The 13,383-nt window shown below is 54.0% G+C and overlaps 1 protein-coding gene and 1 long non-coding RNA gene across 2 annotated transcripts; one reads left to right on the plus strand and one right to left on the minus strand.

Annotated features, from left to right (window-relative positions):
* The first annotated feature begins 621 nt into the window (after positions 1–621).
* On the plus strand, positions 622–3,482 carry LOC111933197 (uncharacterized). The gene is made up of 2 exons (XR_002866558.2): positions 622–953; positions 3,171–3,482. It is a non-coding gene; the product is annotated as an uncharacterized LOC111933197 (long non-coding RNA).
* Positions 3,483–10,025: 6,543 nt separating this feature from the next.
* SUCNR1 (succinate receptor 1) lies at positions 10,026–13,253 on the minus strand. Its single transcript, XM_023932680.2, has 2 exons — positions 13,183–13,253; positions 10,026–11,873 (listed from the first exon to the last, which is right to left on the minus strand). Exons 1-2 carry the CDS (start codon positions 13,183–13,185, stop codon positions 10,923–10,925), a joined length of 954 nt encoding a protein of 317 aa, XP_023788448.2. The 5' UTR covers positions 13,186–13,253; the 3' UTR covers positions 10,026–10,922.
* Between the last annotated feature and the right edge of the window lie 130 nt (positions 13,254–13,383).

Here is a 13,383-nt window from a genome sequence, read left to right on the forward strand (position 1 = left end):
ATCCTACATGTTATCATCCCAGTGCCTGACAAAGAGCCAGCGAAACTCCCCTCCTTCCCTGAGTTTCCCACCCTCCCTGGGCTTCCAGAGCAATGGCACATTCCTGCCTGCACCAGTGCAGCCAAATTAAATATTAACTCCTGGAAATGTTCCTCATTTCTCTCACGTATCCTCTGGGTGAGGCTCCCCTGGCTCTGAAGCTGGCCGGCAGCGCGGTGCCTGTGATGCTCAGGCACATTCTGGGCGCTGCCAGCGGCTCTGCCAGAGGAGAGCGTCCCCACCCCAGGGCAGGGTGCAGGGGGCTGGACCCACATCTCCCACTGGCACCATCTCCAAACACCTCGTACAACCAGCCCTGATCCCATCTCCAAATCTGCCATTTCAAATCTGAGCTGCCCGGCTGTGGGGGTTGTGGGGAGCATTGCCTGTCCCCTAAGTGACAGAGGCATCAATAGTTCACAGCCACATTTAGAAACAGAGAAATTCTTTGGGGAAAAAAACACAGCAAACCACTTATTAGTTACTCTCAATATTTAACTCTAAGCACGGCTGCTGCTGAGCAGGAAACGCTGCTCTGGTGAAAGCTGTGGACTTCTAGCAAAGTATCCCTTTTGCTTCCAGGGGATTTGTGCACCTGTGACCCAAACCACGTCCAGAAGTATTCTGCTGTGAAATTGCCGAGGGGCACAAGGCCGAGGTGGGTCTGCCTTCAGACGGAACACAGCAATTCCAGACACGGAGATGTTTGCAAAGGACAGCAAAAGTGCACAGCCTTCCAGAGAGCCCCACGCTGCAGAACCCAGCGTCGGAGAGACTGCCACAGACCGCAGGCAGTGACAGGGAGCAACAGCCCCCTCCTGCTGAGGAAGGACACTGAAATTACATTTCAAGTCTGGTTTCATTTCTATGAGACCATGGAGGGTTGTTGTCACTGGGCCCACGCACACACTGAGGTATTACGGTGTAAGGAGCGAGGCAGACGTCACTTGGTGACCCCCATACTTTTAGCCAAATAACAAAGGTGCTGCAGTTTTCCATGTTTTAGCACCGGCCCCAGCAGCGCCCAGCTCCAGCCTGACAGCACCCCATGCATACCTGGTGTCACACCCCGGTGTAAGTGTCACACCCTGGTGTAAGTGTCACACCCCGGTGTAAGTGTCACACCCCGGTGTAGGTAAGTGTCACACCCCGGTGTAAGTGTCACACCCCGGTGTAGGTAAGTGTCACACCCCGGTGTAAGTGTCACACCCCGGTGTAGGTAAGTGTCACACCCCGGTGTAAGTGTCACACCCCGGTGTAGGTAAGTGTCACACCCCGGTGTAGGTAAGTGTCACACCCCGGTGTAGGTAAGTGTCACACCCCGGTGTAAGTGTCACACCCCGGTGTAGGTGTCACACCCCGGTGTAGGTGTCACACCCCGCTGTAGGTGTCACACCCCGGTGTAGGTGTCACACCCCGGTGTAGGTAAGTGTCACACCCCGCTGTAGGTGTCACACCCCAGTGTAGGTGTCACACCCCGCTGTAGGTGTCACACCCCGGTGTAGGTAAGTGTCACACCCCGCTGTAGGTGTCACACCCCAGTGTAGGTGTCACACCCCGGTGTAGGTGTCACACCCCGGTGTAAGTGTCACACCCCGGTGTAGGTGTCACACCCCGGTGTAGGTGTCACACCCCGGTGTAGGTAAGTGTCACACCCCGGTGTAGGTAAGTGTCACACCCCGGTGTAAGTGTCACACCCCAGTGTAGGTGTCACACCCCGGTGTAGGTGTCACACCCCGGTGTAGGTGTCACACCCCGGTGTAGGTAAGTGTCACACCCCGGTGTAGGTGTCACAGCCGGAGCCGTGCCGCTCCCTCCCAGAGCGCCAGGCCGTGTGCCAGGAGGAGGAAAACGCTGCTCCAGCCCTCCCCAGGGCCAGGGCAGTGCCAGGGCTGAGCCGGGCCGGGCAGCGGGGGCACGGCAGGAGGCAAAGCACAGCCAGGGGTTCTGCGGGACACGGTGCCACAAACCCGCCGGGGAACACCGGGGAGCACCGGGGAACAGCGGGGAACAGCGGGGAACACCGGGGAACACCGGGGAACACCGGGGAACAGCGGGGAACAGCGGGGAACAGCGGGGAACACCGGGGAACAGCGGGGAACGCCGGGGAACACCGGGGAACGCCGGGGAACGCCGTGCCCAGCCGAGCCTGCTGAGCCGAGGGGACCGGGCTGCGGGGACCGGGCTGCGGGGACGGGGATGCGGGGACCGGGATGCGGGGAGCGGGATGCGGGGATGGGGATGCGGGGAGCGGGATGCGGGGATAGGGATGCGGGGATGGGGATGCGGGGATAGGGATGCGGGGATGGGGATGCGGGGAGCGGGATGCGGGGATGGGGATGCGGGGAGCGGGATGCGGGGATGGGGATGCGGGGAGCGGGATGCGGGGACCGGGATGCGGGGATGGGGATGCGGGGACCGGGCTGCGGGGATGGGGATGCGGGGATGGGGATGCGGGGAGCGGGATGCGGGGAGCGGGATGCGGGGACCGGGCTGCGGGGACCGGGATGCGGGGAGCGGGATGCGGGGATGGGGATGCGGGGACCGGGATGCGGGGATGGGGATGCGGGGAGCGGGATGCGGGGACCGGGCTGCGGGGATGGGGATGCGGGGAGCGGGCTTTGGGCCCCCACCGTGTCCCCGCCGGTCGCTCCCTATGCCTGGCGCTGCTTCCGACAGCAAAGCGCAGTCCCTGCAGCGCCGGAGCACGAGGGGTTGGGAACTCCGGTGCCAAGGCACAGCCACCAGCGCTCAGACCAAGCAGCCCCGGCTCGGAGCGGCTCCGGGGCTGTTGTTGCTGGGCCGGGCTGGGGAGCGGCAGCAGGACCTGCCCTGACCCGGCTCAGGCCGGGGCACATCCCGGCTCTGGCAGAGCCTCTGGCTCCAGGGCCGGGCGGTGTCTGGGCTCAGGTATCAGGATCAGGGCTGGGAGAGGACGGAGCCATCCCAGCGGGATGCTCAGGGATGCTCAGGGATGCTCAGGGATGCTCAGGGATGCTCAGGTGGTGTGGGACAGCCAAGACCCTGCCTGAGAGAAGGCATTGCCTTTTTGTCACTTTACTGAAGGGATACCTAAGGGTTTCCTCCAGCCTTGCAAACAATCTGATCAATCTATGTTTCTGTCTCTCCAGGAAACCACAGTCCTCAATTTCTTCAGAAGACACAGCTAATTCACACGGCTCTAATTGAGACCTACTTTCAGACACATCATCTGCTATGAGACACCCTCCAAAGAAGCATTTTGTAGCACATTTTCCCATCCTGAGGAATTAACCAACGCAGATAAAGAATTTTGGGGAGGGTTTTGGGTTCACAGTGTATGAGAGGCCACATTACTTCACCGGAGCAACTTCTCTGGCTGACAGCCCTCATCTGGAAGCACCAGCCCCATCCTGTCATGCCCAAAGCAAAAGAATCAGAATAAAACTATTGGAAGATGACAAGAGTGCTGTTTCTGTCTTGCTCTCATCAAGGCCACAGCTTCAGGGTTTTCTTCTGTAATCACACATTACTCAAGAACTGCAGACAGGATGATGGACCCTGTGCTTGTTCACCAAAGCACAGTGACAAGCACAGACCCCACAGACACACAGGACAGACAGAGCAGACCACCCACTTCACCCTGACACCAAGCAAGAACTTCCATGATCTGCTTTTCTATGGCACAGCTGCTCCTGAACGTCCATCCTGTGTGTCAGTGTCTGTGCTCCTGGGGCACAGCCCTTCCCCAGGGACAGAAACCAGAGCAGAGCTTGCCCAGTCCAGACCAGGCTGTGCAATGGGCACACTGGGATGTAGGGTGACATCCCCAGAGCCAGAGTTAATGATCAGCTCGTTCTGTAAACACCAGTGGATTCTCTAGCTCAGTGTTTAAAGTTGTACTCTTTCTAATCAAGTAGTGACTATAGCTACATGTCATAAAAATTGGATTGCAAGTAACTAATCATTAGGTCATGTTTTAATTGGGTTTTTTAGTGAAAAAGGCATCCTTTGTCTCTTGTGCTATTGAAGGGGATATAAAGAAAAATGTAACAGATACTATTACAGAAAGAGAGAAAAATAAATAAGAAGCACATCCAGACAGAGAGTCCATTCCACGGATTTACAGTCTACATGTTACAGGCATGAAGCAGAAACCTGCTTTAAAATAAGATTTAAGGAGCCCAAGGAATCAAGATCAAGCCTGGCATGCTAAGGAACACTGTTGGAGAAACTTACATTGAATGCTATCAGCACAACAGGCTGAGTCACTGTCATGATGGGCAGCAGCTTCAAGAAAAACTGATCTCTCTGATAGATTCAATATAGGAATAAAGTAACTAAGAGGAACCATTAAACTCTGTTCACTTTAATTGTGTAAAGCAGTACTTTAATTGTGTAAAGCTACATAGAATGGTCTGAAAAGCATTTTAGGAGGTAAGCAGGCTTTTTCTTCCTCACACAGGCAGCAGGTCTGGAAAAGCTGCTTTCATAAATATAGCAAAAGTCACACCAAACCCCTTGGAACCTTGTATGCCACTGTAAGCAGAGGAACTGTTAATGAGAACAGGATAATTGTAACTAAACATTAATTCCTCTCTATTTATTTTGGTACAAGGTCAATTCTGATGTTATTTCTTCCCATGCCAAGTTATACCAAACACTGCCCAAAGGTGTTGCAGGCAGGAGAAAACAAAGACTGAATTAATCTCAGATGGGAACAGGAAAAGTCATTTTGGGATCCTTTGAGGTTACTATTGCAATCCTTCTAGGAAATAACAGAAATCAAAGCAGAGGAGAGAGCATCTGCTCATCAGCTCCAGCCCCATGCACAGGATGAGGGGGAAGGACGTGCACTGCTCCTGTGGGAAGGCAGGGATGAGGCTGGGACAGGCACTTGGGGCCACAGCACTCCTGAAACACAGCCAAAACCCTGAATTCAAAGGCATTTTATGGAAATCAAGCCATCTAAAGCATCCTGTGACACTTCTCTACATGAAGCAAAATGAGCAGCATCAAGTGCCACCATTTTGTAATGATTGCCCTGAAATGCTCAAACACTAATTAAATGGAAATAAGAAAAAACAGCCTGGAAGACAAATGGGCACTGAAAAATGGGCTCCCAGATCAAGGAAAGCTTATTTCTCTGTGACAGAACTATAGACACACACCTCAGAGAAGCAGGCATTTCTAAGGGTGGTCGATAGCTAAAGCATTCCCTGCAAAGATATTGGGAATATCCCCATGGACCATAAAGAAAAATAAACATTAGGGTGATAAAGTACTTCCTCTCCTGTCAAAAATATATTGCTACATATAAAATCATGGCAATTGCACCTCTTACACGAGGTTTTTAAATTCAGGCCTCTGTAGAAATGTGCTCTAACAGGATGATGATTGTTTTCCCTGGCTGCTGCTCACCCTGGAGAGCCCCCAGCCATTGTGCTGTTGCAGGAGGAGGATTTCCGCTAGTAAACCTGCCAGGGGAACACAACCAGGCGTCCCAGGAGCTGCATTTCTTTAGGAGAATGGAAAACCCCTCAAGTGCCAGGAGCTGGAAGGAGATGTGAGCCCAGGGCCCACCAGGTAACGTCATGCTTGTTTTGAGAGACTCCACAGGCTGATCAGGGGAAAGGAGACTCTGGGCCTGTTTAAAGAGAAAAAGAGAAAGTCCAAAGTACTTTTAAAAGTACCATCCAAGGATGGAGGCAGCTGCTGGAAGGGTTCCCACATCCAGAGCCGTTTGCCAGATCAGCTGAGACAGAAGTGCTGGGGATCCCTGCAGAGCCCGGGGGCAGCTCCAGGCTGCCTTGGCTCACAGCTGCTCCTCACACTTCCATTTGCAGGGGACATTTCTGAGTGCTTCACTTGTCACCCAGCTCTAAGGATTAGTTTTTTGCACCCTGCCTCTGTTACTACAGCTGCAGAAGCCACGGGCCCTGCTTCCACGTGCCACACTTCACCTGCTGCCTTAGCACAGAGCAGCTCACCCTCAGGCTGCTGCACGAGCACTGAACACACATTTCCCGTGCTAGATAACCCAAACTGGGTCACTGTACTCCTCTGCAGGAACTGCTGATTGCATCTGTCCCACCACACTCACACAGCCTGTCTCTGCAGCACATTGCTCCACCACACCACCCCAAGCAGTGCCACAGCCAGCAGCGCTTTTTCCTGCTGTAACTTACTGAGTTATAAAGAGACCATTCTTACCTGTTCAGCTTGCTCCTTCCTTGTGCACCTGTGGCAGCCCAGCAGCAGCCCAGCAGCAGCCCAGCAGCAGCCCAGGAGCCTTGTGCAGGCAGGGGAGCAGCACCACAGCTCCTGTCCCATCCCTCTGGAGCCCCATCCTGATGGAGCTGCTGGGGCAGCTGGGATCCAGTCCCTGCTCTGTCGGCACTGCCCGCTGCTCCAGCCCCTCACCTGGCCAGGGGACACTCCCAGGCCCTGCCCAGCGCTGCATCACCTGCTGGGTGTCCCAACAGCTCCTCCACGATTTCCCCCAGGCTCTTTGGAAAGCTGGGCTGTGCCAGGCTCAGTCCCCACCTTTCCCACCAGAAGGAAAGAACTGGGCCAACAGCAAGTGGGCCGTGTCTGTCCCTGAACAGCATTTACCAAACAGAGCAGGTCTCTGGGAAGGAAAAAGAATTCCTAAGACCAAGCCTTGGAGCAACCGAGAGCACAGGATTTATTTCAAAAGGCAGCAGGCAAGCTGCTGGATTGCTTTGTTTTTCAAATAATTTAATTATTTCATCTGGATGGTTTTTTTGTGAGACCTTCCATCCTGTGACTCTTACGTAGCTGTGTCAGGAAGTGAGGCAAGAGTGCAAGAATGAGCAGAGCAGCAGTTAAATGTTCCACTTCACTTTTGTGGCTCAAAAGCTTGATAAGGCACAGAAAACTGAAAGGAAGATGAGTCTTGCAGGCACCTTGCCCTGCCACCAGCTCTGCCCCAGGTGTTTGTGTGCTCAGTCAGACCCCGATGCTGCTGATCCAAAAGCTGCTTTGAATGAGCAGGTGAAGCTGGAGGTGTTTCCACGAGTGCTGCACACCTCGGGCTGGGGTGAGCACACCTCCCCAGCCAAAGGAGAGCTGGGCTGCTGTACACAGTGCCCCGAGGTAAAGCTCCTCCTGGGCTCCAGGAAGAATATTTTTAGCTTAAATATTTTTAGAAAGTGAAAACCGAATTGAAACCCAGCAGAAGTCAGCTGGATTAGTTCTTCATTGCTGCCAGCAGGAGCAGTTGGCTCTGAGCTGCCCGAGTGGCCGGGGCTGGCAGGCTCACACAGCCCCAGGGCAGCCTGGCTGGGCAGTTTGCTGCTCTGCACACATGTCCTCATAAACCATTATCAAAATAAAGCAGAGCAGGAGCTGCTGTGGCACTGAGCACTGCAGAGAGCTGGGGCCAAGGAGCAGAGGCACCTGAGCCCAGGGCTGCGCTGCCTGGGCAGTGCTGGGGAAAAAGGCCATGGGAACAAAGGCAAACCCGGGAAATCCCCTCTAAATGTCAGGAAAAACATTGCAGGACATTTTACACATTCCAAGCTGCACAGGACCTGAGGTATGGTCGGGTCTGGAACAAATAAGAAACAGACCCACGTGTTTTCTCGGGGTGTGGAGCTGGCTGCAAATCCCCTCCAAAGCCAGGTTCCTGCAGCTCACACCTGAGGAGGAGACCGAGTACAGCCCAAGGTCCTGGGCAAGCGCCAGCAGGGCTGGGAGTGCTCAGCCAGGCAGGGCCAAGGGCAGCCCCTCGCCCTCCCCTCACCACTCTTCCCAGGAACAGCTATTTTTAGGTCACTTACCGCCACTAAAACATACTCGGGCTGTTTTCGGGCTGACTCACAGCTGAATTCCTGTTATGGAGGCATTTTCAGTCCACACCCAAAATAAGGGAAGACAAAACAAAATGAAACCAAAAAAAACTCCATCTGAATCAGAACCAAAGCCCGTGTCCAGCTGTGCTGATGCCGGTGCCTGCAGCCCAAGTGTGGCTCTGCCTGGGAGAACCTGCACCCACAACCCACTGCCCATCGCCTGTATCCACACCTGCACCCACTGCCCATCACCTGCACCCACACCTGCACCCACTGCCCATCACCTGTACCCACACCTGCACCCACAACCCACTGCCCATCACCTGTACCCACACCTGCACCCACAACCCACTGCCCATCGCCTGTACCCACACCTGCACCCACTGCCCATCACCTGTACCCACACCTGCACCCACTGCCCATCACCTGTACCCACACCTTCACCCACTGCCCATCACCTGCACCCACACCTGCACCCACTGCCCATCACCTGCACCCACACCTGCACCCACTGCCCATCACCTGTACCCACACCTGCACCCACAACCCACTGCCCATCGCCTGTATCCACACCTTCACCCACTGCCCATCACCTGCACCCACTGCCCATCACCTGTACCCACAACCCACTGCCCATCACCTGTATCTACACCTTCACCCACTGCCCATCACCTGTACCCACACCTGCACCCACTGCCCATCCCCTGTACCCACACCTTCACCCACTGCCCATCACCTGCACCCACAACTCACTGCCCATCACCTGTACCCACACCTTCACCCACTGCCCATCACCTGCACCCACAACTCACTGCCCATCACCTGTACCCACACCTTCACCCACTGCCCATCACCTGCACCCACACCTGCACCCACTGCCCATCACCTGTACCCACACCTGCACCCACTGCCCATCGCCTGTACCCACACCTTCACCCACTGCCCATCACCTGCACCCACACCTGCACCCACTTCAGCCCTGCTTAGCCCAGCTCAGGTGAGGTAATGCTTTGGTGCTTTATTAAGTTAAATTTTTCCATGTACTACTCAGGAGTAGAAGAATTAAAGAGTATGCAAAGCTTACTGTAATGGCTTTTATTGTATCACATTTTTCATTGCAAGGCCAGCAGCACCTCAATAAACTGTGCCATGATCAGAAGTTTCTCTCATTAGTTTAGGGAAATGGAAGACACGGAGACTTTGAGATTGCCACTAAATCAAAAGTACAAACCAGGGCTGTCTCAGAAGGGGGAAGGACCAGAGCCCAGCAGTCTCTGAAGCCCTTTGAGGTGCCTGGGCTCTGTCTGGAGCTGCCCAGCTGAGGAGAACCTGCCGTGACCACTGCAGGTCACAGGTGACCAGGCAGGTGCTGGGGCAAAACCAGCATCACTGTGAGGAAACCAGGTGACAGAAGGTTGGGAGCTCTGCTCAGCACTGGGATCCCAGGACACAGGACCAGCTCTGCCTTTGCACCTTTCTGATGATGGATCTGGGGTATACACTGGCAAAAAGAGGATGCATTTGAGGCTGATGATTGCCCGTGGGTAAATGCCATGCCAGTGTGTGCTCAGGCAGGAGCCCCTAGTGACTCAGTCACTTAGAAGGAGCAGATGACCCTGCTCATCTCAGTGGACACAGCAAAACGAATAACTGAGCATATTAATCCATAAAAACTGTCACTGCACCTCGTTTACAGAGAGAAATCAGCTCCTGGCCATGGGGTGGCACCTGCTGTACAGATACCTCTGGAGAGGGCAGTGTGCCCGTGGCTGCAGCCCTGCCTCAGGGCCTGGGCTCGTTGGGCAGGACAGAGGACAAGGACCAGCAAGACCAGGGCAGTGACACCTGGGTGCTGCTGGGCTGGCAGTGCCTCCTCTTCCAGCAAACCCGGCCTCGAGGAGGAAATCTGAACTGACAAAGCGCCTTGAGCTTCTGTACAGCTGTTTCTGGGCTAAAACCCCCAAAACTAGTTAAGTTTCTTCTGCATTTCTGTGAAGAACACAAAGTCCTCTCCCTGGCAGGCACAGAAGTGCTGCTGCTGTGCGGGGCTGGGACCCAGACCTGCCTTGATAACACTGTGACAGGGCTGTGTCCAGCCACTGGACCATGTGGCACAGACCAAGGCAGATGCTGGGGTTTCATGGATACTCCAGAGGTCAGCAAACAAAGTAAAACAACAGAGAGGAGACATTTTCTAGTTTTTTAAGTGGTTTATTATCTGGGAGCTGGTGCCTCCAGCATGGTGAAGCACATTGCAGGTGACTGACACACCAGAGCAGAAGCCAGGATGAGCTGGGTGATCCCTGTGCTAGGGAGCAGTGAGTCCCTGGCAGGGCTGGGGCCCCTCGGTGCCTGCAGCAGCACAGGCAGGGGAGGGGGCTGCCCACACCCTGCCCACCTTCCCTCCCAGCAGCCCTGGCCAGCCCAAGCTCACAGGAGCTCATTAATCCATCGATCTTTCCCGTCTGTTTGAAGTCAGGTCAGTCCATTGGAGAGTAACTTGTGCTGCTGATCGATCCTGCAGGCATCAGGCAGGGACTGGCTCCTCATTAGCTCCTGGTTCATTAGTAGAACTTGCTAATGAAGTTTGAACTAAGTTCTGCTTCAGGCTGTGGGTGCCACGGGCACTTATGGACAGCTACACTGGAGACAGGTAATTCCATCCCCCACAAGAGGCTGTGTGGGTGCCCAGCGCAGCGTGCCTGGGGACGCAGGAAGGCGTGTTGTGTCCCAGCCCAAGCCCACGTTATGGCTCACAGAGCAGTGTCTGAGAGCACTGTGCTCTCCCTCCAAGAGCTGGCTTGATGCTCTTTTGATGGCAGTGTTAGCAGGCTGTGGGGTGTCCCAGTTGGAGAGCACGGTCCTGCTGTCCTGCTCCAGCAGAGCATCCCTCCTGGTTTGCTGGAGGCAGCTCAGCAGAAATCTCCCTTACAATAAGGTAACAGCTGCATTTAGAGGAACACAATCAGCTCACACATATTCTATTGCATAAATAAAGTTATCTAAAAAAAAATCACATTTCTGAATGCTCTCCCTAAGAGAGTTTCCTCCCAGACCTCTCCCACTGCAAGGGGTCTCCTTACTCCTTCACTTCCCAGTGGTTGTCAGCCTGCCCAAGAGCTGTCTTGTTTTGGCCATCAGCATCTCCCTGAACTGGTCACCCATTAGGAAATAAAAAACAGGATTAATGGCACTATTCAGAAAGGCAAAGGGTCTCGTGATGATGTAAATGGTGCTGATGATTCCCTGCGTGCACTCAGAGACGTTCAAGGCCGGAATTCGGGACGCGAGCCGGACGTTGCGCATGACGTGGTAGGGAGTGAAGAGCAGGGAGAAGATAACCATGGTGAGGATCACCAGGGTAAGGGGCTTCTCCAGGGGCAGGGCAGAGCTGATTTGCTCGCTCCTGTTTTTAAGAAAACGAACCATCTTCACGTAGAAGCAGCACATGGTCAGGAGAGGAATGAGGAAACCGAAGACAGTCAGGAACATGCTGTAGATGAGGTTTCTCACGGGGTCTCCAGAGCTCGCGTAATCAAGACATTTGTAATTGCTGGTGGGAGTTGGAGGCTCCAGGAAATGCACCAGTGGCAGCAGCTCCAGGATCACCCCAATCCATATGGCAATGGACACCATAAGAGCTGTTCTCCTCCTCTGCAGGACGTGGTCCCTGAAGGGGTGCTTGATGAGCATGTAGCGGTCAGCGCTGATAGCGGTGAGGAAGAGGATGCTGCTGTACAGGTTGGCATGCAGCAGGAACCTGTTGCTGTGGCACAGAATGCCCTCCTTTGCCCACTGATGTTGGGAGTAGCTGTTCACCAGTATTGGCAGAGTGCAGAGAAATAACAAATCTGATATGGATAAATTGAACAGGTAGATGTTGCCGCTTTTCCATTTTTTCAGGCAGAAAATGTAGCCAAACACCACAATGGTGTTTCCAATGGCACCTAAAATGAACTCAAGGGTGTACATGGTGGAGAGATAATATTTTTCTAGTACTCTGTTTGTCAGAAAACACTCACTGGTCTCATTCATAACCTGGAAAATCAAAAGGAAAAAAATAAACACCAAACCCAAGTAAAAGAGTGCATTGCAGAGTTATTGTTATATCATTGCTGTAATCAGTGAATGCTATTTCCTTCCAGCCTACAGGGTAAGGATATGTGACCTCAAACAATGTCTCTCACACACAGGATTGGTACTTGCAGACACTGAGCAGGTACAGAACAAGATGAAAACTGCACAGCAAGGAGCTGTGTGGGGAAGTGGGAACATCACCTGGATGAAGGTGGCAGTCACAACGTGCCAGCCGCTGCTTGGCCAAAGCCAGGGCAGTTCCAGGGGCCAGGAAAGTGAAACCAGCCCGTGGGTGCCCTGTCAGCGCCTCGTGGAGTCGTCTGCCTGTTACCCAAGGCCAGTCCCGTGTTCCTCCCCCGTCACTGGGGCAGAGGGTTGCTGACAAGGCTGGTGAGGGATGAACCCTGCTCAGAACTCCTCAGGGAGTTCTCAAGGAGCCAGGAGAGATGTGTTTGTTAAATTAACCCAGCCCTTAAGCGAGCACTTTGTGTGCTGTGCTGGTAACATTGCACGGAGCATGGAGCCCCTCTGTGCGTTCTGCCAAAGCTTTCTTCGAAGCTGCAGCACACATGAGCTCGCTTTCTCCCCAAAGGCTGGTTCAAGAAATGCTTTCAGGAGAGGAAATAGAGCAGGATCTCAAATTTTTACTCCTCTCCCTCCTCAGCAAAGCCACCTGCCCCTGCTGCAGGACACAGACAGCCTTTGTGAGAGCCTTGGATACAGGGTCAGCAAACAATTGGACAGCAGGGAAAACCAAATGCCAGAAACAGGGATATAGATCAAAACTAAACTCAGGCTGAGGTTAAGCATTTCCAAAGGTGTTTCAGTGTCAAGAACTTGTTCACAGGTCTCTGCCCTCAAAGCACTGTATTTCATTCCCAAGGGAGATCATGAGGCAGAACAAAGCCTTCATAAAGCTGTTTCCATCGAGTCTCTGTACGTACTCTGTGCCCCCAGGAGACAGAAATGCCACAGAGAGCGCTCGCTCTGCTCAGACCCCACCTGCTGCACCTGCCGAGCCCTGTCTGCTCTTGAGGAGAAACCCAACACCTTAGACAGATGCTAAATCTGGAGACCACACCATGAACATTAGCACTTTAAACAGCAATAGTAATTTAAAGCTTGGTGTGGACAGATCCATTAATTTAGCAAGTTGTTAGGAAAAGGCTGATGGATCACTATTAAGGTAAGAAGGTAAAGCAGTTAGAAGCACACTCAGAAATGGGCTTGGTAGAGGACAGAAGAGGCTGCCCAGCACTGGAGCCCTTACCATGGCCAGGGCCGTGGTGCTGCGGTCCCGGCAGAGCTGTGGGATCCCGGCTGCCGCCTGCGCGCCCGGCTCGGTCAGCAACGGGGCCAGGCGAAGGCGGGATCTGTTTGCTGAGCTGTCGAGATGCAAACAACACTTCCCCTTCACAGGAAGCCACTGGGAAACCAGCTGGGAGGGAGAAGGCACCCACTGCTCCCACCC

The sequence above is a fragment of the Cyanistes caeruleus genome, chromosome 10 (genome assembly GCF_971803275.1).
Source record: "Cyanistes caeruleus chromosome 10, bCyaCae1.hap1.1, whole genome shotgun sequence".
Lineage (NCBI taxonomy): Eukaryota > Metazoa > Chordata > Aves > Passeriformes > Paridae > Cyanistes > Cyanistes caeruleus.